We start from the raw sequence: 27,826 nt of genomic DNA on the forward strand, positions 1-27,826 counted from the left end.
CCAGTTTTCCGACGTTTCGTGACGTTTCATGACGTTTTGCGGTTCTGCGCATGCGCACTTTGAAAAGCTTCATGCTGGGCGAAATAGGAGCCAGGGTGCTGCGGCTCGCGCAGCTCCACCGATCACGTAGCGTGTGACCTGGTCACCCGGAAGTAGTTGTCTGTTCCGCGTTTATTGTGTGCCAAAGCATATCGTGTACCATCAGGTTCGACAATGAGTACAGTACGACAGTTATTCTTTTTTAATCATTTTTACAGTTATTGATTAAAAGGTTATTCATGGCTTTTCAAGATTCTAATTCGGTGACTGTAAGTGAGCTTCAGCAACTAAAGACTTCGCAGTTATCAAGTGCTGAAAAGGTAAGTATAAAGAAAAAAGGGCGTCCAACGCCTGATATTCGGGTGACACTAAAACGCTGAATGGGCGGGACGGGCAGGACGTCGCGGAAACCGCTCAATGTCGGGTAAATTGCTGACGGTTAGTGCTATTAGGGTTGGGTTGAGGTTTTATAATAGTATATGAATCAAAAAACGTCCCTGCCTAAAACTTATTCAACTATTTCCTGACATTAGGCAAAAATGCTATGGCGGGACGTCGCGGGAGATGGCGGGACGTTTCGGGTGCGGAATGTAGTGTTCGGCGGAATTTTTTTTAATGATTTTCTATTATAAAACCTTATCCCAACCTTAATAGCTCCAACCGTCAGCAATTTAACCCGATATTTAGCGGTTTTCACAACGTCCCGCCATCTCCCACGACGTCCCGCCCTCCATTCCGCCCATCCCGCCCGTCCCGCCCATTCAGCGTTTTAGTGTCACCCTGATATTCAACTTTGTCAGCCAGGAATGAGCCACAACAAGAAATATATACGCAGTTTTAATTCTGAATGGTATCAAAAGAAAAAATGGCTTTGTGGTTGTGAAGTTAAAAATGCACTGTTCTGTTTTCCATGTTTGCTGTTTGGAGGTGATGAAAAATGCTGGACAAAAGATGGTTTTACAAATGTAGCCAAAATAGGTGAGAAAGCAGAAAAACATGAGAAGTCAAAGAAGCATGTGGACAATGATGTTTCACTTTCACTTTTGGGAACTGTAAATATTAAGGAAAAACTTGGTGAGGCGTATATAGACTTTCAATTATTGAACACAACAAAAAAGTGGAAAAAAATCATGAAATTTTGTCCAAAATAATAGACGGCATTTTGTTCTGTGGAAACTTTGAAACTCCCTTACGTGGACATGATGAAAAAGATGAGTATTGATATAATGAACATGTACTCTAAACAGTAGCTGCTAAATTGCTTCACAGGAAGTGTTTCTTAAGAATGAACATTCTACAGACAAGATAGTAGTGACCACCAAGCACATCCTATTGTTGACAAAGAAATACTAGTTACTGAAATGAAAATTTTTCTGTAGATCTAGTGTTCATGATTACTTTGAAAATAATCTAGATGATGTTTTGACAAGTGAAATTACTAGGATGAAAAATCCTTTTTGCTGTTTCCATGAGTCCTTCAAAGGCAAAACGGTTTGGATGCAAACCTTTGTAAGGAACACCATTGTTTCCAAAAGACTTGCACTTGCAGTGCTAGTAGGCTACTACTAAATAGAAAAACGGTTTCTCAGTTGTCATTTGGAATCAAGGAAGAAGCTATCAATTATCATGCCCAAACTATAACTTTATGATTCATTTTGGTTGTATAAAGGAAGCACAAGGTTCAAGTGAGAGTGTTGAAGGAGTTTGCACTTAAAAGCTTGAAGGAGTTTTGCACTTAAAAAAAGCAATTATAAGCCATTTGCCAAAAAATAAAGCAGCAATTATAGCAGTTAAAAATCTGAAAGACAAATAATAGTCTGTACACAAAAATTCAAAAAAGATGTTAAAATAAACAAGTTCTGACACAAATGTAAAGTGGTTGTTAAATTTGTCAGTTATGATACCAATAAACAACTGTATGGCTAGTTTTTTGTGTGACAATTATAATCTGTAAAGTGTCATATAATATGTTGAAAACGCTGACTGTGACCATAAGGTTACTTAAATGAAACATGACCATTTTTTTAAATGTTGTCGAACTGAAATACTTCGACCTTTTTCGAATCATTACTTTTTTTTCTATATTCTTGTTGTGTTTTACCGTATTTACAACCGCTTAGTTTCGAGTCTGTGTCACGTGTTTTTGTTCCACATTATTACTGCATGTTATGGTGTTTAGCCTGTGCGAGTAAACAAAATACACAAATGATATCGTCTGCTGTTTACACTCGTGTACATTATTGCGTAACAAAAATTACGTCACAATGGAGTTGCTAATTAAGATTTGTATTACTTGTTTTTCTACACAAAACAATGGCTAGAAAACTATTAATGTAGGTTTTCTGTATATTGCCAACTTATATATGTTCAATAAAGGCTAAAATTTTGAGCAGCACCCCCACAAATTTTAGGCACGAGCCGCCACTGCTCCCAGGGTAAAAATGTTGCAAACAAGTATCATGATAATATCCAGCAACAACAAAAGCAGTCGGTTAATGGCAGTAAAGCAGATTTTACATCACAAAAATACCTATTTGCAGCATTTGCCGTCGTCCGGTTTGATGCCAACTGCGTAGCGTGTGTGAACCCCTTATCGCTTGACGCTAGACGCCGCGTTGCTCGCTTGTCGCTATAGAATCACATTGCAAATAGTTTAATATTTCTGTTTCCTTTTCCTTAAGAAAACTTTAGTAAAACAAAAAAAAAAAAATCAAAAAAAACTAATCATGCGCATCCAACGCGAAACAAAACATCATGATGAAAAAACGTTGCGAAAACGATTTCGGTTTAAGCGTCTACTACTTTTTATTGTACTTCATTTTTGGCCTTAGTTTTGAAGCATCAGGCATTAAGTATTTGTCTTATTATGATATCACAGAAAGACAATTGTCTGTGCAAGATTATTTTATTTGCGCGGCAAAATTTGGGGATTACCCGTGAAAAATCTCTTACCATTATTCGCCAACAATAAACTTGAAGACGAATTTATATGCGTCGGTTCCGACTGGTTCAGTAAACTGTATTTCAGAAAACAGCTGATGCTGTTAGGGCACATTAAGTTAAGCAGCGAAGAAAATAATATGAAACAAAATTATTTATTTACCTTTTCTGTTTGTATAAAATAATTGTTACTTATTTTGTTTTTTTACACAGCTACCCGTTGAACAAAAAATAGGTTAGTTTTAACTGATCCTAATGTATTGCAACAACTCTACTATGTTGGATAGATCGTGGATTAAGCCGAATGTCTCTGCTCTGCACATATGGATTTATTACTTATGTGAAGCCATCTCAACTTTCTGACACTGTTTTGACGTAAACAATTTACCATGTTAGTTTTCAGCTTCACATAAAAGGAAAATGCTTATGTTTTTCTACTTAACCTGCATGTTAAACAAGTGGGTCAAAATTGTCCACACTTGATTTTTAGGGTTTTGTCACTGTGGGGTCAAATACAATTACCAATTTTAAGTGGTGAGCCCTTTATATATCACAAGGTGATTTTACTTTGTTGCATACCAAAAATGCCAATATTGAGTTAACTACAATTAAATTTCGCTTTTCACTCAAGCCCCAAAAATACAAGGCGCATTAATCTACTCAAACATATGTTACAATTGGACTTGTTTGCTAGTACAGTTGAAATCTAAGCTTCTCTGCGGGCCGCACAACCTTTTATCAATGGACCACAGGTCGCACACGCCTGATCTAAATTTGTGGTATGTGTTTGCAAAACAATTTGTAACAGAAATTTTATATCCGATGATGCATGAAATATCAAACACAAGCGAAATGGGTGAAAGTTATTTAACCTGTTTGGATTAATTCTTACCTTTCTCAATACCTACAAGGATTTCTGAGATATTTTGTTAAATGTCACATAGGTTAAATACCCAAAATCTGTCATTAGTATTTGAAAATTGTTTAAAACCCAAACATTTTACATCATTAGTTTTCTAGTGTTTTGTGGTCTTTGGTATTACAGCCTAAAAAATAGTAATTTGTGGTTGGTCTTTAAGCTGAAGGTAAAATATAATGCTTTAGCTTGTTTGAAAACATGTTTATGAAGATTTCAGCCCCATTTTAGTCGGTGTCCTAAAGTATAGCAATGCATTTCAACCCACTTTGAACTTGTGTTCTTTTCCTAGGGATCTACATTCTGCAACCACAGGGTTTTGGTGATGATGAAGGGATCGAAAGTTCAGCAAGTAAACAAGGTAATGCATGAAATGCTTGGTGTACAACTCAATGAACAATTTCTGTGTAAGATTTCCCTCTCTAAAGATACAATCAATTTTGAAACACTGTTAACAAATTAAATAAACAAACTGATTATAAATGTAGATTTTAGAGTGCATACATGTTTAATTTAAAATGTTTCAACAGTCACAGTTGTATGTACCATTGTGTTACATAAGCTCCATTTTTGTAACTTTATCTCGGCTGTAGCTTGTTTTTCAACAATCAAATGATTCAAGCTGGGTAAAATGCTGAGAAAAGCTATTGCTTTACAGTTGTGTTAAAATATGAGGAAATTATATGTCAAAATAAACCCTACGTCAAAATCCTCCGATTGTGCAACAGAAATCATCTGAATGAGTCAATTTAGCGCTGAAATATTTTTCAATACAACTTCATCTAGTTTTCTATGAAATCAAACCAGTCTTAGAAATATTTTAACTTCATTTCAATCTGTTGGTTGATATTATACTTAGTATTTCAGCTACTGTGGCCATATTTTTTAAGGATATATTGACAACAATGAATGAATTTTCATCTGCTGCCAAACCACGCAAATTAATTTTCAAAACTTAATTAAAATCTGAAACTGATATTTGGTTAAAGGCCCCATTGTACTTAGTGCATCTTTTGTTCCTCATTTATTTCAATCTTCATTCTTTGTTGTGAAAACAAACACAGCTTCAATGTATTTCAGTTTGCCTCATTTAAATTTGCTCAAGATAGCAAAGAAAATATTTTGAGTGCAAAAAGTAGGAAGTCAACTAAGAGGGCATTGTGATGTCATATTAGTTCCAATACATATTGGTTTTGATAAAGTTGTGCACCAAATACTGACTTTACTTCTGTCATTAACAAACTGCTATTAAATAGTCATGGCTTTAGAATTATACTTGTCAATTAGGACTTGGGACAAATAATTTCTTACCATATACCAATCATTTTTTTTACCATAAACCAATTATTTTTTTACCATATACCAATATTTTTTTTTACAATATACCAATCATTTTTTTACCATATACCAATCATTTAAAATGCTATCATATAGGCTAAACCAAGTTTTATTCTGCATCATGTACAAGAGAACATGCTTCAGTTTTTGTTGTTTTATCTCTAACACTGTTTTACAGATGATGATCGTTCCGAGCGAAAAAGAAAAGCGAGATTTTGAAAACAACACATCTGACGGTGAAATCCCTAACCCGAAAGTGAAGCCATGTCTTGATTTGTCCGTGAAGCGACAAAAAACTGATGAAGGTAACATTTTTGTTCTGCTTTTTAGATTCACAAACACATTATTTGTTTTATTGGAGTTTATAAAAGTTTTATTGGCACAAAAAAATGATAATCATTACATTAGAATATAATTAGAAATATAATTATGTCATAATTAATATGACCTTTTAGGAACATTTAATCGCATCCCTATTCCTTGTTTAATATTATTGTTAATAAAGGGAAAAAAACCCTAAAAAAAACAGTTGTTATTTGTGTGTTGTCCAACTGGCAACATGAAATCACACAAAGTTGAGAACAGACCATCATTAATCTTTTGCCCTGGAAATGATTCATTTATTTTGTTAATCAGCCCGTGTGATTTTGTGTTGTTCTAATCTTCCACCAAATACTTTGGCTTCCTTTGTGGGGTGTGTGGGTTTTCAACACACAAGCGATAAACGAACTCATGTTTTGAAAGCTTGAAGTTAGGAAGTAGCCGTCAAACATTTCTATAAAACTCTAAAAGTTTGTTTCCCTGCTCTAAGGAGCGGCTGTCTGCTGGCAAGTGAATAAGCCACAAGATGCTCCTTGCCATAATATGAAGGTTTAATTTTCTTGTTTAATTTTTGTTGCCCTATTATTAAATCATGCAAAAACCTTGAAACTATAACAAGTATGTTTTATTTAAATTTAATGTTTTATAAAAGCAAGCATGTACTAAACTGTAAAACGACAACCTTGGGATAAAACAAGCAAAATATCGAACATTATTGACATTGTGCAGAAAACAAATTTGAGGAAATTGCTGTCCAGAAGCAAATACCGTAATTTTCCAAGTATAGTGCGCCCCCGTGTATAATACGCACCCTAAAAATGGCATGTCGATGCTGGAAAAAAGCCTGTACCCATGTATAATACGCACCCAAATTTTTACTCTTAAATCCGTAAACAAAAAATTATTTCAGAAAAAAGATCATCTTTTGAAACAACCGGATGTTATTCTGCCGGTCAGTATCACTGCGCATGTGCTCGCAAACTCGACAGCGAAAAATGTTTAGGAATTGTGTAGGGTACATCGTGACAGCAAACGAGATCTTACTGGTCGCGTTCAAGCGGAACCGATCTTAATACTTGCAGAGAACATTTTTATTTTTAAAACACAAATGAAGTTTAATATGTATCAGATTAAAATACCTAAAAATCAGAATAATTAAATTCAAACTTATATACAAAATTTTCGTTCGATCCGTTGCATATCGGCAATGATATCACCCCATTTACGTTGTCGCTAAATGGGCAGTGTGCAGTATTTGACAATAACACACCATCAAGGATTGCACCATCGCATCAAACGATGTGTCGTCAATTATGAATTTTACTGACTAAGTGTGTTGGGCAGGATGGCTAAATGTGATGCGCGATTGACAACAAACAAGAAGGTGTGATTTAAAGTTTTATTTCGAGGCAGATTTTCTTCAAAATTTGTTGTACCCATGCATAATGCGCACCCTAGATTTTAGGACAATAAATTAAGTAAATTTTGCGCATTATACATGGAAAATTACGGTAGCTCATGTACATGTTTATTTGAATTAAACACAAACTATACAAGGTTGCAAATTACACAAATTGTTGTTTAAACATTAACAGTATACATTTTAAATATGGCATATACACCTTAACCTTATAGAAAATATTCATTGCTGCCGTAAGCATTATATATGTATAACTGGCAAAGCTGTATATTAACGTCCATTTAGTTCTGTTTCTCTGCTCTCAATATCACTATACCCTCAAACCATTTAAGTCTTTAATTTTTCCCCGTTGTATTTCATTTTTTCAATTAACAGCAGTTTTTTATGTTAAAGTTAAGCTTTTTTTTATTGTTTTTTGTAGAGGAAAGATCAACACAATGTAATGAACATGACAGTGAAGTTGACCATGAACCACAAGCATCACAAGCAGCAGTAGGACGCATAAGTGATGGAATTGAGATGGACGTTGATGACAGCATTCATATCAGAATGGAAAAGTAAGTTTCACAAAAACGTAGGGTAAAAAATAGTTAAAATGTGAAAAAAGCTATTGGCTGGTGAAGACAAAATGGTGTTTAAACATTTTCTTGCCTAATTTTGAACTGAATTTTATTAATAGTTGAATGCTTATACCAAGTTGACTTGTACAGCACACTAGAATTACTTGTATATGCGATATTCTAACATAATTCTTTTCTTTAAAATTATTGCTCGCATAATGCATAGGAATTTGCCTGTGGGATTAATTTCACAAAAGAATTACAGAGTTGCCATTTAATCTTATTGGCAGAAATGGGGTCACTGCTTACAGGCTGATAGTAAGACAAAAAATATGCCATGAATTTATGTAGTTTTTGCAATACTGGAAGTCCAATTTTATTTGCGCCTGAAAACAATATTTGATGGAGTAATTAGTTTACTTTTGTTGAAACATAAAGTTGTTTATTGAAAACATTATGCTTCACTTATCGGAGGAACACATAATGATTATTGCTTAGCTAGAACCAAAAAGCCAACTATTTAAAATAAATGACAAGAATAATGAATATGAGACAAAAAATGACTGTATCAAAACCATTTTCAAACTTTTGTGTAATTTTGAAACACAGCACTTCTTGTGAAATCAAGTATCAACTCAAATTGCATCTTAACTAAACCCAATATATATGTCATATTTAGATACAGAAGATTCATGGAACTTCTTGGTCAGCAAACTCCTCTGATTGAAGCAATGACTGAAGCAGGATTAACTCATCAAGACTTGATCGCTATTCGACAAATGAAAACTATGACCAGCAACAAACCAGAATCAACTGTAAGTACCAACTTTTGCCAAACCACAGTTATTTTGAGATCCAGTGTGCTTTGTAAAAACTTTGTTCAATATATTGTTAATTTCAGATTCAATCTTCTTCTGAACATGAAACTTCTCAAGACACTCACAACACAAGGTAGAAAATGAATATTAATACAATTTTATTGATTTTCAAGTAAAATTCTTAAGTTTTAAACTTTGTTGGCAATAAATATGTTTTGTGAAGCAGATATCTTTTCCCTTGATTCTAACATAGACAATGTTGTTGCTAACATTAAAATCATACCTTACCCAACAAAAAAATTGAAATAGCAATTGGAGCTTTTCAAAAACAGGTTGCATACTTTGCATTTTGTCACCAGATTAATATGAGCTGGTCTGCAATTTAGTAAAGCTTTGTAAGCTAACAAAAAAATTTTTAGTCTATCTTTTTACATTTTTTTAGTAGCAATGCAACTTGGAACCCACCCACATCATGGAATAATACAAATGTTGATTCTGCAGCATATCAGGTATGTTTTTATTGTTTACTGTTTGTCAAATGTAAGTGTTGAAAACGTACCTTAGTAGCTAGAGTGGATGTATACGCATTGAAATTGCACACATTTTACTGTTTGATTTTACTCAGTATAACTAAAAGTTTAGTTACACTGTTTAGGCATTGTTAGATGAAATATAGACTTCAGTACATTAAATGTGAAACATCGAAATGTTTGACGCCTGCATTTTGCTGATCAGATTTAATTTAAAGCTTTGTATAATCCTGTTGTTGTTTCTGTAAACTGTAAAGTATTTTAATGGTGTAAATCTTCATTTGTGTGCCATTGCAAACCTGAAATTGGTGCTTGATATTTTGTTTGTTGATAAAGTTTGTATGTTACAGGCTGTCACACCACCAACATCTTCAAATCAAATCCCTCCCCTCAAACCATTTTCTTCAGCCAGTCTACCTCCAGCAGTTGCTGCAGCCTTCATGGCTTCAATCGTTTCAAGCAATGCAGGTGTGTAACTTCTAAATAAGAGAAATTCAAAGATACCGGGCAAATTTATGATGTTTACTTGTAAAAAAGTTACTCAATAAAGAATACAGTACTTCACACAATATTTTGCCTTCTAACATCATGTATGTTATTTTGACCATCGCAACCGAAGCTGTTTTAGAAAATCTGTTTGAATAACCTATGTTGTCTGAGGGTGTGCAGTTGGAAAAGTGGTGTAGACTAATTCTGGCATCGAAACATTACTGATTTATCAACACTAGTACTTCATGAATATCTAAAAAAAAATGTTACTTGTTGACAACAATTGACTTGTATTAGACTAAAAATTGAATGAAATAACCCATTTACTTTGGCTTACGAGCTACCATAAGCGCATCACATGACAGAAGTGGAGGAAAAATGATAATTTTTTATTATGTTAGTTTACTAAAAAAAAACAGGCCTTGTGTTTAAAGGAAGTGGTTCGGTACTTAACTTGCGGAAGTTGTAATTCAACTTCAACTAACGACAAAACTCTTTTTCACACTGATTTATGTTAAAACATTTTAGAACATGCTTCAGCTAACTCAAAAGCGGAACTTCTGCAGAAAATATTCAAAAGATCATCAGCTATTTCTCAGGTAAGCATATATGTTGCTGTTACTGAACAAGTGTTTTAATACATGCTTTTTAGCAACATATGTATATGTGTACTGAAGTAAACGTATGATATTATGTAACTTAGAAACGCAAGACACATATTTTAAGAGTAGTTTTACTAAAAACATGAATGCCAGCTATATAAAAACAGTTTAACTCATTTTGGTGAACTGTTAAATCTTTCATTAACATACGTTTAAATTGAAAAAATGTGTAAATACAAACAGAACTGTTAAAACTACTCAATAACTTGTCCAGTAAATTTCACAGTCTTAGTTTATCATCTAATGCTGACAAAATTACACATAGCGGCCCGTCATAACCTTTACAGGACCTGATCTATATCACTGTAACACTTATTATTATTTCAGATCTCGTCCAGCTCTTTTGTGCCACCTAGTGTGAAGTATAGTGAGAATGCCGACTCGATCGACACAATAACAGCTGGAACTGTATCAAGTGGAGTCGGGTGTGTAACTTGTTTGTTTCTATTTCTTCCAGGCTACATTATTATTGACATATATTTAGACTGGGAAACATTTTTCATCAACATTTAAATTTGTTTGTAGAGCTATTCTGGCAAATGTATTTTTATTTCGACATTTCGACGTCATATACAGGTCGTAGTACAGTGTAACGCGCATTCAGTGTTATTTACCCTGATGAAGGCGACCTGTATAGGACGTCGAAACTTCGGAATCAAAATACAATTTGCCAGAAGAGCTCTATAAACTTGATATTATGCCTATAACTTATATATTTAATTTTGTTTTTTTACATTTTTGTAGTTCAATCAAAAAAGGTACTCTGGATCCAACCAACTTTGACGAGGATGTATTCGACAAATATATTTCAAAGTAAGATGCTTTTTTGCATCTGTTGAAAAGACTTGTTTTCTCTCAGTTTTACGCGGATAATAAGTGAAGCGAATATTTTTTTGTATTTTTAAACGTAAAATAATATTTTCCTGTGTCGGTCGTTCTACGATTCTACTATTATCAGAGAATATTTTTCACCCCAGAAGAGCATTAAAACAGTCTTATATATTCCCAGGTACACATCGAAGCACTATTGCATGCAGGCATCATGTCCTCATATCAACAGAGATCATTACCACTGCACTGATAGTGATTGTAACTTTCAGGTAATCCACTTATAAAGTTCTTATAAAACCGTTTTCCATAAATGTACAGCGTCTTATTTTCCTATTCTTAACGTTTGTGACCCTAAAAATTCAAAATTGCTGATCTTTTTTAAACATATCTATCCAGCGCTTCACCAACAAGTCAGATGTGATTCGTCATTACAACATGCATAAGAAGAGAGATAACTCATTAGCTCATGGCTTCATGAGATTTGCACCAACAGACGATTGCTCGAGACAATTTGGTAACTGCCATTTGAACGGGAAAAGCACCCACTACCACTGCTTGCATGTAGGTTCAACTCATCACTTGCATTTTGTAACGAATTTGCGCTAGAAAAACCTAACGTGCGGTGGGATTCGAACCCACGACAGTAGGAGCTTATCTACCAACAAAGCTACATATTTAGCAAAAATGTCGTTCAACTGGTGTTAATGTTAAACAAAAATACTAGTTGGTTCTGTCCGTAACTTGTATTTTTGCTGACGTTTCGCCCACCAGATCGGTAGGGCTTCATCAGAGCAATGAATGACGAATGCAAGCAACAAGCGAAAGGCGCAAGAACAGTGTGATACCATGAAAAATAATTATATCATAACAAAGGCCATCCGAAAAGAGTAGCGTCCGTTGCAAAACGATGAAGCGACACTAATGTCCGAAATGTTGATGGGTTGGTTAGGCGTCTTGGGTGGATTCCTCTTTAAATAACCCCCACCCTTTTGTTGCGTGACTTGCGCAAAAGTTATGCACGTTCTGGACAGAAACAACTAGTATTTTTGTTTAACATTACACCAGCTGGACGACATTTTTGTTAAATATGCAACCTGGTGGACGAAAACGCCTGTACAACAAAGCTACATATTATAAATAAATCACCCAAATTAACATTGAAACATGAATTTTTGAACAGACAAGCTGCACGAAAGTTTACACTAGCACTTCTGATGTGATGACGCACGAAAATTTCCACAAGAAGAACCAACAGTTTGTGAGCAATGGATTTGAGAGATATCGAGCAACGGAATCATGTGGAATGTCAGATTGTCCGTTTGTCAACCAACGAACAACCCACTTCCATTGCACGTGAGTTTCAAGCTGGTGTTTTAGGTTATTATTTCAAAAAGGCCGACATCCCACGGCCGTGTGCACTTATTTACTTGTACCTTAAAATACACTCGCGCGCTTCCACTTTCAAAATATAAGTAGTGGCGGACTTGCATTGAAAGTCCTGTGCAAGATATTAGTTTTCTGAAACTCATTAAAAGTGCGTTTTTGTGGACATAAAAGTAGAGTTTCTATGTTACTGGTCAAGTTTTCTGGGATAGAAGAACTCACAGTTACCAGGTTTGGGAATTTCCGCTAGGTGGCGCAACAGAGGCCGTTTACGGTGACATTAATTGCTGAGTCAGCATGTTGCAAATTAATGTATTATTGTCACCATAAAAGCTTATATGTTTAAACTGATTGATTTGGACAACTTGTTGAACGATCGTTTTATCCCCCAGTCGTCCCGGTTGCAATTTCACTTTCAAGAACAAATGTGACATCGAGAAACATAAAGCTTACCACACCAGAGATGACGCGTACACCAGACAGGGATTCAAGAAGTTTTACAAGAACGAAGCTTGCCAGTAAGTCGTAAAATAGTAAGGATTAAATCAAGGAGAATTGTTTGAAAAGTTGTTTGAACTAAATATATCGTTGCCTTTTTTTCCTGATGAAGGTATAGGACGTCGAAACGTCGGAATAAAAATACATTTGTCAAAAGAGCTCTATAAACTTGATACTAAGCCTGGCAGCAATAGCTTATATATTCAAAGATTGATGTTTTAAATTTCAATTCACTTGTTTATCCTCCCTAAGAAATGTTGTTTAGAGCCCTTGACCAAAAACAAGTAACATATATGAAAAACACTAAATTTTTGGTCCAAACTTTTGTTTCAGATTTCCGACATGTGCTTGGAACCGCACAGCAAACCACTTTCACTGTTTGCGGAATAATTGCGGCTTTTCATTCACGTCAACCAGCCAGATGGTGTCGCACAAGAGGAAACACGACCGACAAGATCTTATGGGATCTGACAGTCTAAGCTCAAGTAAGAAAAAATACTTCGGAACGTTTTGTTTTAAATGAGAAATATTACAAAGATCATTTTTTCCGCGCAAATCTTTCTTTTTCATCTTTTTTTCATCAAAACAGTTTGTGTCAAAAACCTTTTCTTGGTGCACAAAACTCTTTTCTATGTACTTTGCACTAGGGATGTCAAAATCAAAAACAACGATGCTCGGTACCGAGTACTCGGGTTCTGGCTTGGCTCGGCCCATCCCTACTTTGCACGTAAGTTAATTTTTTTTCATTGCAAAGCTTTTCTTCTCTCTTTATACATTTTTTTCTGATGGTTCTTTTCTTTACTAATTTTCGAAACTTTTGTGCCAAAAACCTTTTCTAATTTATTCATCTTCCGTTTATCTTGTCGCCATAGCAACCTCTCCAGAGATTCTTCCTTCTCCTCCCACTCTCACTTCTCTTCCCTCCTCTTGCTCCTCCCGTCCTCCTACATATGCTCCGTGCGCTCCACACCTCCCTCCAGCGGTGGTGCAGCAGTCCTTAGTGAGACATCAACAAGCTCCCGTGACCTTTGGACGACCCCCGTCCTATCTGGGTGTTAGGGGAAACCCCCCAACCCCGGTTTTGATGCCATCTTTTATTTACCCCTACGTCGCGTCGCGATTACTCAACCGTGAGATTTCTTTTTCTTGCTTTCTATGAAACTTTTTCTTCACTGAAATCTTGTTCACATTCAAAAAGAGGACTTTTAGAAAGTTTTTCCTGAAAAACATAATATTCGTTAATTTTACTTTTTCATCTTTTTTGTTCAAAAGCCTACTTGATAAGCTGACAGTTCACACTGTTTCGACCTCAAAGTTCTCATCAGTGCAGCTGGTGACGAGAGATCGGCCATATTGACTTGTTAGCCATCCAGCGGCACTCCAGTTTGTGAGACCTTATAGGTCAAAACAGTGTGTACTGTCTGCAGCTTATCGTTTATTGGCTCTATGCTTTTACATACTTGATAACATTAGGAAAAGGTTTTTGTGGCAAGCTCTACCGACCCGGATATATTATTCTCAACTTTCCACTTTTCAGGTCCGGTTCCTTCGCTGGTTCTCGAGTCGAGATCAGGTGGAAGCGCAAAGTTTGATTCTTCCATGTTGCAGGAAGCGGCAAGAAAAGTTTTAGCCTCAATTCCAACAACTGTAGCAACTGGTGGGTTTTCGTTTTACTTCTTACACTACTTTGCACTGTAACTTGCGGGAAATATAAACCACTCTGAAACACATTACACGGATCTGTTCATAAGTTTGGCGAATTCAACGGTCCAAATAAACGTAAAAAGCGACATGCTTTTTTAAAACGTTTAAACGTTCGGCAAATGCTCATGTCATCATCTGTGATAACAACTTGTAAAATAATTGTTTAAAAAAACACAGGTCATCGAGTGAAATGTCCTGATATAAATCTCACATTTATTTTTGATTCTCGTTTTCAGCTGCCCTGCCCCACACTTTATCGGGTTTCACCCCAAAAGCTGAATCTTCTAATCCTCCAGCTCCTTCATCTTTTATCCCATCCACATCTGCATCTCCTCTGCTGCCATCCAGCGGTGAAATGAAACCCGACATGTCGTCAACTCCACGGTGAGTTTTCTTTCGCTCTTGCGGTTCTAAATCAGTGGTTCTCAACCTTTTTTATGGTCAGGACCAAATAGAAGTTTTTTAGGTGTGCAGGGAGCCGCAAAAAATAAGACCTCAAAAAATCACTTAGGATTATTAGCTAAAATAGAAATCGTTGGTTGTTTTCTGAGGTCTGCTGCGAGCCGCAAAATAAGTAGTTGTGAGCCGGATGTGGCCTCAAAAGCAGTTGAGAATCATTGGTTTAAATTGTCAACTTTAAACCTTTTCGGGTGATTGTTTTGGTTGAAACATTCTTTTCTTGTAACTATTAAATGTGTTTTATGCTATTGTTCCTTTTTTATAACTGTTACAACTTCTGCACCTAATTGTGTATTTTACTGAATTTGGAAATACTTTTTTGTCCAATTGTTAATTGACCTATGTTTTTTTGTTTCCACAAGCTAAACTAATAGATACTTTTGTTTTCCAGTGATGAAGTTGTATCTCGGGGAAATATCAACCCGTACATTCTACCACCGGCATATAACGATCAAATGGAGGTAACATTCGCTATAAAATATATTGAAAATTGCCAGTATTAAACCACAATGTGAATGCATCACGACGTTTTGACGTGTTGTATGAGACGCCTTCAATATGATAACGGCATATCGAGAAATACAAATTTCTTATAAAGCGGCATAAACACAAAAATCATAAAATACCCATCACAGAAATTTATCTATTTTTAGACTTCAACATACAAGAGTGAAAGTCATTACAAGCAAGAAAGCAGTCAAGCAGAACGTGGTGGGCACTGGAGCGAAACCGCTAGGTCACCTGACCGCCTGCCAGCCAATCAGGAGCAAGATAGGGATAACTATCGTTCATTTATTGATGAAAGTCATCAAAACCAGAGTAAGTGAGGTTTTGAGTTTTGCTGAACAAGCGTAAATAAACAGTAAACATGGGGGGAATATTAATTCGGTATTGGATATCCCAATCGGTTTAACAGCAATAACATTTTTTTAGTTGAGGACCAAGCTCTTAATCTTTCATCCAAGAGCAATTCGACGTCATCAAGTGAAAAGAAACCGATGGAGGTAAAATAACTTAACAATACAACAGCAACTTATGCTCACATTAAGACAATACTAATCCTGTGTTGCACTTATTTCAGATTCACCAATCTGACAAACCCTCAAAAGCGGTGCTCAAGTTTTTCCGAGGGTAAGCACCTAATTAGCATAATTCATTTTTTCTTCAGACTTGTTTGACAAAGATTTTCTTGTTAAACGCGCACATAGAAAAATGTCCGTAGTTAAGGCGGTGTCTCAATAAAGATGTTTCAAAAAATCAAAGTTTTCATAATGAATGTCTATGTGACGATTTTTTTAACCAAACTTAAAATCAAGTAAATGTTATCACGTGTACAATGTTGAAATAAAAATGAAAAAACGTAAAAAGTTGCGAATAACAGATAATTTAGGTAAAAAAAATCGGGTGTCCACTGAATATTTCTGCTTCAATTTGCACAAAAAGCAGAAAATGAAAACACGCAACTTGTGGTTTGCAAATAAAATGTTTATTTTCACACAGACTCGGTCCTGATGAATGCAACGTCGCCAACTGTGTGTTCGGTTCGTGTCATCATTTTCACTGTGCTGTAGAGGATTGTTGTGCTGTGTTCACTGAAAAACATCTCGTGCTAACTCACACCACGTAAGTTGTCCAGCAAAACCTCTTTTTTACAATTTATTGATAAACACAACAGTTTTGTAAAACTTCATTTGAGGCTGAAAAATACTAATTTGGAAGTTGCTCTTTTTACACAAATAGGAATTTTGATGAAAGCTAGAAGAAATCGCAACCGGTATTAAAATTGATTTAATTTTTGTAGATTATTATGGGTCCCCTTCCCTGAAGGGGACACATATTGTTTTTGTCCGTATTTTTTTTTCTTTTTTTCTTTTTTCTGTCTAACGCTGGTTTGTTAAACGCATTTGGTCAAGAAAGAGTGCTTCAAATTTATTCAAATTTGGACAGATGTTAGTTATTAATCTAAATTTGATCCTCCTGAAGTTTGACCCCGAATTACCCAGTGGTTCACCCACAGGCCCCCAAAATGCAATTTTTTTAAAACATGGTTTGTTATATGCGTTTGGTCAAGAAAGAGTGCTTCAAATTTGTTTAAATTTTGTCAGATGTTAGTTATTAACCAAAATTTGATCCTCCTGAAGTTTGACCCTGAATGACCCAGCGGTTCACCCACAGGCCCCGAAAAAGTAAAATTTTTAACGCTGGTTTGTAACGCTGGTTTGGTAAAGAAAGAGTGCTTCAAATTTATTCAAATTTGGACATATGTTAGTTATTAATCCAAACTTGATCCTCCAGAAGTTTGACCCCGAATGACCCAGCGGTTTACCCACAGGCCCCCGAAACGTAAATGTGTCTAACGCTCGTTTGGTCAAGAAAGACACTGTAGGCAGAAGTCCCAAGAGAGTAACTCACTGGTTTACGATAGCAGGAGGGCTCAGCTTGACGTCGGACAGACGTTTTACGAGACGTCGTTTCGGTGATTAGAAATCAGCTGTTTTGCACAGCAATGCTATTTCGTTTTATTAAGTTGTCACTCACATTTTCAGTTTTGGCGAAGGTTTCACACCTATGACGCGATTTAAACCTAGTAAGCGTGCTTCGGTTTCGTATATGTCAAGCAAAACTTGTTAATCAAAATAAAGTTGAAAAATCAAACTTGACATTTTTGCAAGATAAATGTGTTTTTTTAAATGCTCGTTGTCAGGTTGGCCGCCGCATGACCATGGATTACTTAAGGTCAACTAGTAGGTATCACTAACACAGTTCAGAACTTTCTTTCATCATAATGTAGTGTTTTTTTGCTATAAATTTAGGAATCAACACTCAAGGCATGTATAAATTAGGTTAAACGGTTTTGTTGAACAGTAAGGACGGCGTCTATTGAAAACGGTGTCAATAGGTCAAACAGTCGTTTGGCGTGTGCACCCTGAGAGGTTACTGCAGGTCAATGGTACGACAATATCTGGGTCAAAGCAAGAGATTAAATTAAAGTATTTGTTTCGTTCTTTTTTAATGTTTTTGTAATTATATGACAATAATAGTGCAAAAAGAATACGAACAATTTTTTTATTGTTGGGTTAATGCTTTCTAAAAATTTGTTTTTAAAAATCTAAAAGTCACCGCAACATTTGTTTACCGTAAATCCGCACAAACACGCGTGTGGGGACCCATTAGTTTTTGTTTACAAAAACAATCATATGTGTGGATCAAATGATGTGTATAGTAAATTGGTAAATATCGTATAGAACAGGGGCGGGCAACATACGGCCCGCGGGCCGGATCCGGCCCGCGACGGGATTTTGAGCGGCCCGCAGACAGTTTCTGGTCTTACATGATAATGTGGCCCGCGACCACAGTCTGCCGCAATCCCCCACTACTTGCTTACTATGTCAAATTATAGCTGTAACGGACAGTAACGCTCCCCAATAGCAAAAAACTTTCCCGCCGTTGTTACCATTGCACCATACATCCATTGTTACGACATAACTGCCGACCTTGTGTGTGGCCTGCTTTCACGGTTTCCTTTGTTTCCACACGTGTAGCCTAGTTAGTGTTTCAGCAGTATCCAAGTCTGTGGTGTATGCATTAAATTTGCTGTGGTGAATAATTTTATGTTATATCAGTTAGATTGTTTGGACTGTACTGTAATTGTGACGTTCTTGATTGTATTTGGTTTAGGTGGTCAAAAATCCGTTTTAAATCACTGGATAAATAGGCGATTAATGTATCGATTTAGGAATCCGGCCCGCCAAGTACTTCATTTTCCCATATCAGGCCCGCCGACTGGAGAAGTTGCCCGCCCCTGGTATAGAATATATAAAATGGAAGTATATCAGAAAGCCACCCTTCTAGTCTATAATGTGATTGTCATATCAAAAGTTTTTATTGTACAATAATTTCTGTTCCTCAACTAGATTTTCCTACAACTATTGTTGGTAACCATAGCGACAGTGTTAAGCTTAAGCCGACATTGATCGACTTTTTAACAAAAACTTCGGCTTAAACGTTTCATCCACGGGAAATATGTCAAAAAACTGTTCTCAAACAATTTAATTGCAAACATATATATTTTTCTACACAGATTTCACGAAAAACTGGAACAATCCGGTTTCGAACAACCAATCGCGCGCCAATTCTCCCCGGTATTTCCCGCCCAGGACGAACCCCCCCGACCTCGCTCCCCCAGAGGTCGCGTTACAACCCCGTCTAGCGGTCATTTGCCACGCGGCGAGGGCGACACCCAGCGGAACATCGTGCTTAGTCGCGCACAGTTCGACCAGTCACGTGACATGGGTAACCACGACAACGGCAACAACAACAGCGGTGGGATTTACCCTAGTGTGAGCGCCCCTCCCCCGGTAAACATGGCGAGTTATGCCGACCATCCAGTGTACAAATACATATCGCGGATGGTGGCCGAAAAAAAGCTCGTTTACCCAACTTTGAACCCCGAACCCCGCTCGACTGGGGCTTATATGATGCTGCAGAACCCCACTCTCATGTCACAAGCGATGTCGGGCTCACAGGGTCCCTCTAGTGGCTTGGGAGGACACTTAGGTTTGATGAAGAAGATGGGAGGAAGCGATGAGGAAGGTTTCATCCACATCCGACCTGGGTAAGTTTGGAATTCGATCAGATTCGCAACAATTTAAAGCTGCTTAAAACTCCCCTTGTGGCCTTTTTGTTTCTTTTTAAACACCTACTAAAAAGTAATTCCCAAATATGCGTAAAAAGCGACATGCTTTATGTTCAAATGTTTTGGCAAATGCTCATGCCATCATCAGTGATATGAAGGGCCACATCAGTTACACCCGTTACTTGAGTTACTTATCCAAATTCATTCCACATCTAATTATTTCGGGTAATCTTGAGTTTAGGCTTAACACAAGTTTTGTTAAAGCGTCTTATACCGCATGAAAGCGTCTTATACCGCTTAGGATCAACAAAATAACAATTCTGTGTTTATTTCTACACCAGAATGACATGCATGCGTCGTGATTGCAAATATATGATGCAGAATCACTGGCACTGCACTCTGAACCGGTGCAGATACGTTTGCAAGTCGCTCGGCAAAGCTCAAACGCACAGGTATGTTATGTGTCATGCAGTGGTGGGGTTCAATTTTTTTGTCACCCGGTTCTATCACAAAAGCCATATTTTTCAGCCGGTTCTGTTACTTCTGTTACAAAAAGTCCATTGACAGTAACCAGTAATGCTAACCGGTTCGCTGGTCTCGTAAAATTTCGTGAGACGGTTCTGTGCCGACTGAAATCCAGTCACCAGGTTTTTTACCTTGTTGGCTCATAGCTACAGCGAAAAAAACATAGTTTATGACGTCATTGTTTTGGGGCGCAAAAATACGTAACACAAGCATAGGGCATGAAAAACTTGAACTTAAAATAAACAATATGATAATTTTTCTGACACTTGTTTGTTTTCATCCAGACAAGCCCACGACAGTTTGGAAGCTTATGCAAAAGCGGCAAAAGAATGTTTTCGAAGCTACACAGTGAAGAAGATGTGTCCCAACCCGGTAAACTAATGTTGCTTGTTTCTGAGTTCAATTAAATCCCACAAATTTAAACTATGTGCTAGTGCTAAGTGCTCTGTTTCGTCAACTTTTGTCCATGTTTTAGGGCCCAATTACTAAATATGTGGCCCATTTTAAAAATATTTCCAGTCTTAAAATGCAAATTGATTCCTTACCATAGCTAGTGGCCCATTTTGTACAATTTCCAAATACTTCCACCCAACATATTGAAATTACAAAATAAGTGTTTTGAAAAAGATACTTATGTTATATAAGTCTTAAGATGAACATAAATTCATAACCGGGATCAGCCCTGAAGCGTGAATCCCACCGCAGGCTAGATTTATTTATTTCTTCAGAGTTGCGAGTTTCTGTTGAGGGGACATTACCACTGCTTGAAACCCGGTTGTCAGTTCGTTACCATAGGAACGTCGAAACTTCCCTGGCACATGAAGAAGCATGAGAAGATTGCTAGAAGAGAGGCGAGCGGATTTAAATATTACACAAAGAAGGAGCAATGCGGAAAATATGGTGGGTTTCATGTGGTGTAAATTTGCAAAACTAAACAGCGAAAATGTTCCCTTTAATGATTGGGACCATATTTTAATAATTTTAATAATTTAATTCATTATTAGCTTTTTAAATGCTGCAACTTTGGAAAATAAAACGGCAAAAACATTTCCTTTTCATCAATTGAACCTCAATTAACCTTTTGTTTGTCTTCAAGAGATTAAATTATTCTTTTAAATGTTCCAATTTTGCAAAATAAAACGGCGAAAATCTTTCCTTTATTGCTTAGTGTGGCTGGAACCTTGTTTTAATAATTGTAGCAATTAAACTACACCTTTTGGTTGTCTTCAAGAGATAAAACAATTTGTTAGCTATCTCAAATTGTAACTTATACATTGTTTTTTAAGCAAATTGAAGATTTAAAAAGTTACGTGGTTAACTATTGATTTTTGTTTTTTACCACATTCCGATACTTAGACACAATATATACCTAAGCGATGTACTTTGTTTGAAAATTATTTTGTTTTAGCAAACTGTACATTATTTGTTTCGTAGATTGCAAGTACAACGGATTGTTCAGTCATTATCACTGCATAAGAGCCGGTTGTGCTTTTGCTTTCCAATATAAACATCAGATGTCAACTCACGTGAGAAAACATCTGCGCAGAATGTTGGGGAGGAGTTACAACGGAATGGGTGAGACACAGAAATAAACAATTGCACAGAAACTTACAAAACAACAACCAGTATTTTGTTCTGCATCACACCAGTTGAACGACAAAATTTGTTAATTATGCAACCATGTGGACGAAACGCTTGTTCGGTATTTTCCAGAAAGAAACAATACTGTAAAACATCATGATCTTGCACAAACAAACGCAAAACATTATCGTAACAAAAACCGGCAATTATAGTCAAACGAAACGAAAATAGTTTAAATTGTTTACTCGTTATTGCAGATATGACGTCAGACACGACTGACATCGACCACAGCAACGTCGATTCCGGCGACGACTCTCTACCGCTAATAGTGGACGAAGCGGACGAGATCGAGCAGCGTCCGGGCGTTGCCATGGATACGAGCCAGGTACTGACGAAAGAAATCGAAAATCTTTGCCTGAAAATTATCACGAAAAATTCAACAACATAAAACGGCGTCTGATTTTGTTTCATACGAATACAAAAGTTCCATCACAAAAACCTTAAAAGTTTAAAATATTACTTCAATGACATTTTTTCTTCACAGGCGACTGCGTCATCAGTGTCGTCATCGTCGTTTCCTCAGAAACCGTCGAATTTCATGCATGAGTTGAGCCGACCTCAGCTAGCGATGTTGGAGCAGATAGCGAAAGGTTCGGGGTTGAAATTATCCCGACACCGATTCAAACAGCAACGAATCCAACTCGAGTGAGTTTTATGCGATAAGTTTTCTATGTATAACAGCAACACAATATATTCTCCACACACGTTCTCTTGCAGTTTTGATTTGACCAAGCTACTTTTCATGTCCGTGTATATTGTAGCCAGCACTTTCAGCTGTTTTAAAAAATATTTGAACGAAAACGCCCAAGTAGCACCAGGAAACCATTGGTACCATGCAATTGAAGTATTGCGGTGAACCTTGCTCTAATCTGACTTTTTAAGTACCGTTTTCGCATTAGGTCTTAGTTTATCTAATTAAATTTATGACAGAAATAAAGTTGAAACGTTTTGTTTCATTCCAACATATTCTCTTGTGTTTTTCTGATCTAAACAAAACTGTTTGAATGGAATTTCAGAGTTCTCGAACGACATGCCGTCGACAAACGGTGATTCCCCTGATAAGATACCGGAAGAGGAGGGGAGTTCGTTTCATTTTTCTGACCCGGAAGTTGTCAACAGGTGAGGAGAAATTTCTCACTGACTTGTTTCGTAACCTGAACTTTTCCCGCCGATTTCGTTTTAATGCAAAAAGTTTAAATATCAGGAAAAAAGTTGAATTTATTAAAGTTTAAAGCGAGCAAAAAAGTTTCACAAAGTTGGAACATAAACCAGAGAAAATAGTTGATATTCTTCGCATCAAATGGTTCAAAGTGTTTAGAATAAATTTGTTGATAAAATAGCAAAAGAACAGTCAACGCTTGATAACTCAAAAATTCATTTCCTTCTCAAAAGTCAAACGAATTTGTTTTTCGGTTTCCTTTTTTTAAACCTTAGCTAGGATTTCCCAAAATGAAAAAAAAACAAAATACTTTGTTAAGTTTTACGTCACTATTTGTAATCATGACGTCATAGTAATATGACGTAACAGTTGAAACTCTCAAATAAAGTGAAAGATTTTTTGTTGAAAAGATTCGTTCCGAAACCGAACGACGAGAATCCATCGATGTTCGCCAAATTCCGAATCAATAATGACGTCATAGAGGGATTTAGAAGGTTCGAGTCTTCGGAGAACTGTGGCGACACCCAGTGTCCGCATGTGTTCAAAGTACGTCATAATTCGTTCATAGAAATCATTGTCATACATGAAAAATGTGGGTAGTGAAAGTAAAAATTAGTCATCTTGACAAAATTCGAGGGTAAAAGATAATTGAGAATATATCCTCCTTTCTGGTGATGAAAGCAAACTAAGCCTGTTATAATCCTTTCCCACTCGCAGGTTTCGCATTATCACTGCACGAGGGACGGATGCATGTACAGATTCACAGGTCGCACTCACATGTTCAAACATCAGCAGCATCATGAACGTGTGGCCGGGTTGGTGAGGGACGACTTCAAGCGGTTCAAGACAACACAGGATTGTGAAGTAGATGGTTGCCAGTACAGAAGCACCAGCACACATTTCCACTGTCTCAGATGTCAGTTTAAGTGAGTTCATTCCGCAGTCGATATTTTGCTACCTACGAGCCTAATTCTAATTTATGGTCGTATTTCGCTGCACGAAGCTCGTTAGGAAACCCGCTTAAATCGTCTTTATTAGAATTTTCTCTTTGCTTGGAACAAACTTTGTATTGTGACGTGACAGGTGTACAGACAGTGCGAAAGTTGGTACCCATCGACGTCAACACGTTAAAGCTGATACACTTGAACAATCCGGTTTCGAGAGATTCAGAGGGAAGGAGGATTGTATGCGGGACACGTGCAAGTACAGGTAACAATCACCATTTGTGATGTCATAACCCAGAGGAAATTCTGTATGAAAGCATCAAGCTAATAAATGATAAGTAACAGCAAACGGTGAAAACTTTTTCAACCTACAAGGTTTCATGTAAAAGTAGTTTTCTGGCAGAAGAGCATGTTTCTAAAATACCACAACATGGTCCTATCGGGTCGGTTTTAATCCCAGCTTTAAATCTGGTCGATTGTGTCAGTTGGCGGTCAATTACGTCACAATAATATGACGTTGAAACTGTGAAATAATAATTGAAATTCCGACAGACACAGGAATACTTCCCACATTCACTGTCTCCAACCGGGCTGTACCTATTCGGTGGTCGGTCTGTCCGGCATAGAACAACACGCCAACAAACATAAGAGAGGAATTCTACTCGCTCAAGTCTGCACAAAAGCCGGGTACGTCATTGCCATGTTACGTCATATTGCTATGGAAACAAGCACGGTTAGAGAAAAATATCGCAACTTTTGATGTTTTTTTCGCAGACAAGACATTGAATACAGCAACACGTCGCAAGCCCGAATTCCGCTGAATCATGCTGACTCAGCATTTAGCGCCCCCACCTCAAGCGGTGCCTACCCACAATTCAACGCAGAGTCGTACGCTCGAGTGAGCACTCATAGCAGCCCCGTTCCGGATGAACGAGCATCGCCACAGTTCAATGCTTCTGCCGTTGTGACGCAGCAGTTTAATCCTAGTCTCATGCAAGGAAACGCAGCCTCTAGTGTGGCGATGGACCTCTCTGATTCGCTCAATCTGTCTGTCAATCAAAATCACCAGGGCGGGGTTACAAGCGTGATGACCGGTTACCATGCAGGCATTGGACTTTCCTAACTTTCCTAGTTTTTATTTTTCCCGTAGATTAAATCGTTTTTCTCCCGTGAAAGATTTTTGCGCTTGTTATAGTTTGGTGGTTAGAGTTTTATCGTTGTTGGATCGAGTTTCTTTTCACTTTATAGCGACTTGCCTCCCGCTTCTTGTGGCGAATTCTTTTATCCAAGGCATCTTGCCCCAAACATTGCGTATTTTATCGCCAAGCGCTTGTTTATGCAAAAGCCCGCAGCTTTTAGCTTTTATGCAGCATGCTTTTGACCGCGAGTAACCTCGACGGCGGTGAACTCTTCTGTACGGGGTCAACGACCTTCTGTAACCTTTTATCAGCTCGTTTTTAGCATCGAATAAACAGCAGCCTGTTTTTTTTTTTGCGCAACATCCTTCTATGAAGTCATAGTGTTCGATTGAAAGCCATAATCTGTACATTGTTGTGTCAAACACAATACTCTGTGTGACGTTACAACGGCATCCTGCCTACCGTGCTCATTTTTTGTTTATTTATTTAATTACTTCGTACTTTTGTAGTGTGCAGCATGTAACTGTGTTCGTCACGTACTTCTGTTTTTTTACTGGGGACCTGTTTTTGGCGGGAACCTCTGTGATTGGTCAAATTTTTAACCAATCGAGATCACGATACAGTCGCCCAGGTGCGCAGCATAGTGTCCATACTGTGAACAATAAAACCGTTCGAACACCTGCTAATGACCTTTATGACGTCAGCAAACGAATAAACGCCGATTGTGAACACGAAGTGAAATTTCCTTGTATTTATTATGATCACTATTTTTTTGCATGTAATTTTTGTTTGTGATTCTTTTCAACCAAAAACTTTTGAGTTCTTGTCGATATATGACGTCATCGATCAGGTACGTGTTTATGACGTCATGTGTGTGACGTCATGGACCGTGTTCCATCTTCAAAGATATAAATCCTTTTTTATCCGACTCGAGTGCTTCATCAACCCCTGCGTGCTACGTAATACATTAATGACGTACTCGCATTTTGACGTCTGGCTGTGACGTAACAAACTGTGTAGTGTGACGTTTTATCGCGTGTGTGCCCATAGTAATAATATATCAATATTTAGCGGCTGTACTTTATGGATTGTTGTCGTTGTTTTCACTTTGGTTGGTGCCTCTTAGTAGAGGGAGTTGACTCGATCGTTGTGTGTCTAGCGAACAAATTCTGGATTTGTGCATTTTCTCTATGCATATGTACATAAACAACATATTGGTCACTCCGGCAATAAAATGCATGCGTGATTGGGAATTGGTTTGAGTAAAGTGATTTATAGATTGCGTGATACAGGCTAATATCAAGAACATTTGTCAAATATGGCAACTAAGAAACCGCACTGGTGTTTTCCGTGTACGCTGTCTTATTTGGTGAACAGAACTTACGGGTTCAACCACCGTTGTGGGTAACCGCCTGTCTTATAAAACATACCTAATACATTGTAAGCATCATTCAAATAACCGAAAACTTGACTCGATAATTGTGGTTGTGGTCAATCGCATAAATTGCTAGTTGCACTGAAAAACTGCAGCGATACAAGCCTACATTTAAAATATCAGATCAACGTTATATTTTTACGATTTTGATTGAACGTGATTTAAAGGTGAGGTAGGAGGCAAAACCTGTGAAAATTGAACACTTCAGCAACAAGCCACTTTAAATCGGGTAACTAAAAACATTGTTAGGCTTCAAACAGGAAAAAAGCATAAGCCTATACTATATTCAAATACTGTTTTCTTTTAAGCGGTATATCTGAGTAAATCTGAGTCAAACAGAAACTAGAAAATGAACGATACAGATTGAATTTTGCCAAATATATCAATACCGTAAAGTTATTTTTTACCGTTGCATTTATATTATTTATTCATGTACTCTATTTTTTACGAAATCATATATCTGTCTTTTTTTAGTGATTTCGTTGACCTTATCTTCGTCTTTTTTTATCACTGCATTTATATTTTGCTTCGTTTTTAAGATTTTCCGCATTTTATTGATGTCTTACAGCCATTGTTGTGTCTGTTTACGATAAAGCAGTGTTTCTTAACCTTTTTTGCGCTCGTACCCTTTGAGCTTTCATAAAATTTTCTCGTACCCCCTGTCTACAATGGCCAACGGAAGTAATAAAATTGTAATAATAGGAATTAAACCTAGTGTATTTATAACTTGGGTGTTGAATGCAGGCATCAAAACAGTATTCTAAGTAGGACAAAACTAGCCCGTTCTCAACATATAACAAAGTACCTTGTTGCGCATTCTTCACAAATATGCCTAAATAGCATATAATTTCACCCTGCATGTCGTACCCCCTGCTTTGATGCTTTGTACCCCCAAGGGGTACACATACCCCTGGTTAAGAACCACTGCCTTAATGTGTTGAATATTTAAACATCGGTTGCAGTGGGTTTCTCGTTTTGTATTTAAAGTTTTAGCTCAATTGACCAAATGGTTACATTTACAGCCCTGAATGCGTAATTGAGTGTGTTAAATGTTGAATAAATCTTATGGCTAATCTTAAATCTAAATCTTACGTACCCCTGGTTAAGAACCACTGCGATAAAGTAATCAAACAACATTTGCAAACACACAAAAAAAAATCTGTTTAGTCCATGTTTTTGCAAAAGTAACAACGGGCCGTTGTTTAAAGCTTGAAGTAAACTATGCTCCGTAGATTTACCTTCCCCGAATGTTCGCCGTAGAAACAACACTTTGGTTTATTGTAAACAAAATAAAATTCTGTGAGCTGCGTAACTGACATGGTAGAGCTACTAACACCATAACGAGAATCTACCCCCAAATTTGATTGGTTATATCACCACAAATGCTCACGGTTAGGGCTATTAGGGTCGGGGTAAGGTATTAGCACTTAAAATTCAAT

The 27,826-nt window shown here is 37.0% G+C and overlaps 2 protein-coding genes across 2 annotated transcripts; both read left to right on the plus strand.

Moving 5' to 3' along the window:
* Positions 1 to 3,231: 3,231 nt before the first annotated feature.
* Positions 3,232 to 26,205, plus strand: LOC145229727 (zinc finger protein castor homolog 1-like). The gene is made up of 30 exons (XM_080095058.1): positions 3,232 to 3,370; positions 4,188 to 4,256; positions 5,412 to 5,538; positions 7,396 to 7,531; positions 8,214 to 8,349; positions 8,436 to 8,485; positions 8,795 to 8,861; positions 9,233 to 9,350; positions 9,900 to 9,970; positions 10,361 to 10,458; positions 10,778 to 10,846; positions 11,043 to 11,133; positions 11,261 to 11,425; positions 12,045 to 12,217; positions 12,640 to 12,765; positions 13,079 to 13,259; positions 18,931 to 19,523; positions 19,886 to 19,996; positions 20,354 to 20,441; positions 20,798 to 20,969; positions 21,504 to 21,644; positions 21,908 to 22,035; positions 22,195 to 22,355; positions 22,593 to 22,609; positions 22,727 to 22,829; positions 23,280 to 23,415; positions 23,587 to 23,795; positions 23,953 to 24,078; positions 24,366 to 24,500; positions 24,588 to 26,205. Exons 2-30 carry the CDS (start codon positions 4,221 to 4,223, stop codon positions 24,934 to 24,936), a joined length of 4,113 nt encoding a protein of 1,370 aa, XP_079951184.1. The 5' UTR covers positions 3,232 to 3,370; positions 4,188 to 4,220; the 3' UTR covers positions 24,937 to 26,205.
* On the plus strand, positions 13,793 to 16,554 carry LOC145228612 (uncharacterized). Its single transcript, XM_080093732.1, has 8 exons — positions 13,793 to 13,875; positions 14,283 to 14,402; positions 14,686 to 14,833; positions 15,300 to 15,369; positions 15,562 to 15,727; positions 15,842 to 15,912; positions 15,990 to 16,039; positions 16,409 to 16,554. Exons 1-8 carry the CDS (start codon positions 13,830 to 13,832, stop codon positions 16,533 to 16,535), a joined length of 798 nt encoding a protein of 265 aa, XP_079949858.1. The 5' UTR covers positions 13,793 to 13,829; the 3' UTR covers positions 16,536 to 16,554.
* Positions 26,206 to 27,826: the final 1,621 nt, after the last annotated feature.

The sequence above is a fragment of the Phallusia mammillata genome, chromosome 5, assembly GCF_965637545.1.
Source record: "Phallusia mammillata chromosome 5, kaPhaMamm4.hap1.1, whole genome shotgun sequence".
Taxonomy (NCBI): Eukaryota; Metazoa; Chordata; class Ascidiacea; order Phlebobranchia; family Ascidiidae; genus Phallusia; species Phallusia mammillata.

Coding starts and splice junctions, on each gene's coding strand:
- LOC145229727 (XM_080095058.1), top strand. CDS start 4,221: ATGATGAAGGGATCGAAAGTTCAGCAAGTAAACAAG. Junction 21,645..21,907: donor GAGGAGTTACAACGGAATGG/GTGAGACACAGA, acceptor TCGTTATTGCAG/ATATGACGTCAGACACGACT. Junction 24,501..24,587: donor CAAGTCTGCACAAAAGCCGG/GTACGTCATTGC, acceptor TTTTTTTCGCAG/ACAAGACATTGAATACAGCA.
- LOC145228612 (XM_080093732.1), top strand. CDS start 13,830: ATGCCATCTTTTATTTACCCCTACGTCGCGTCGCGATTACTCAACC. Junction 14,834..15,299: donor GACATGTCGTCAACTCCACG/GTGAGTTTTCTT, acceptor TTTGTTTTCCAG/TGATGAAGTTGTATCTCGGG. Junction 15,913..15,989: donor GTGAAAAGAAACCGATGGAG/GTAAAATAACTT, acceptor CACTTATTTCAG/ATTCACCAATCTGACAAACC.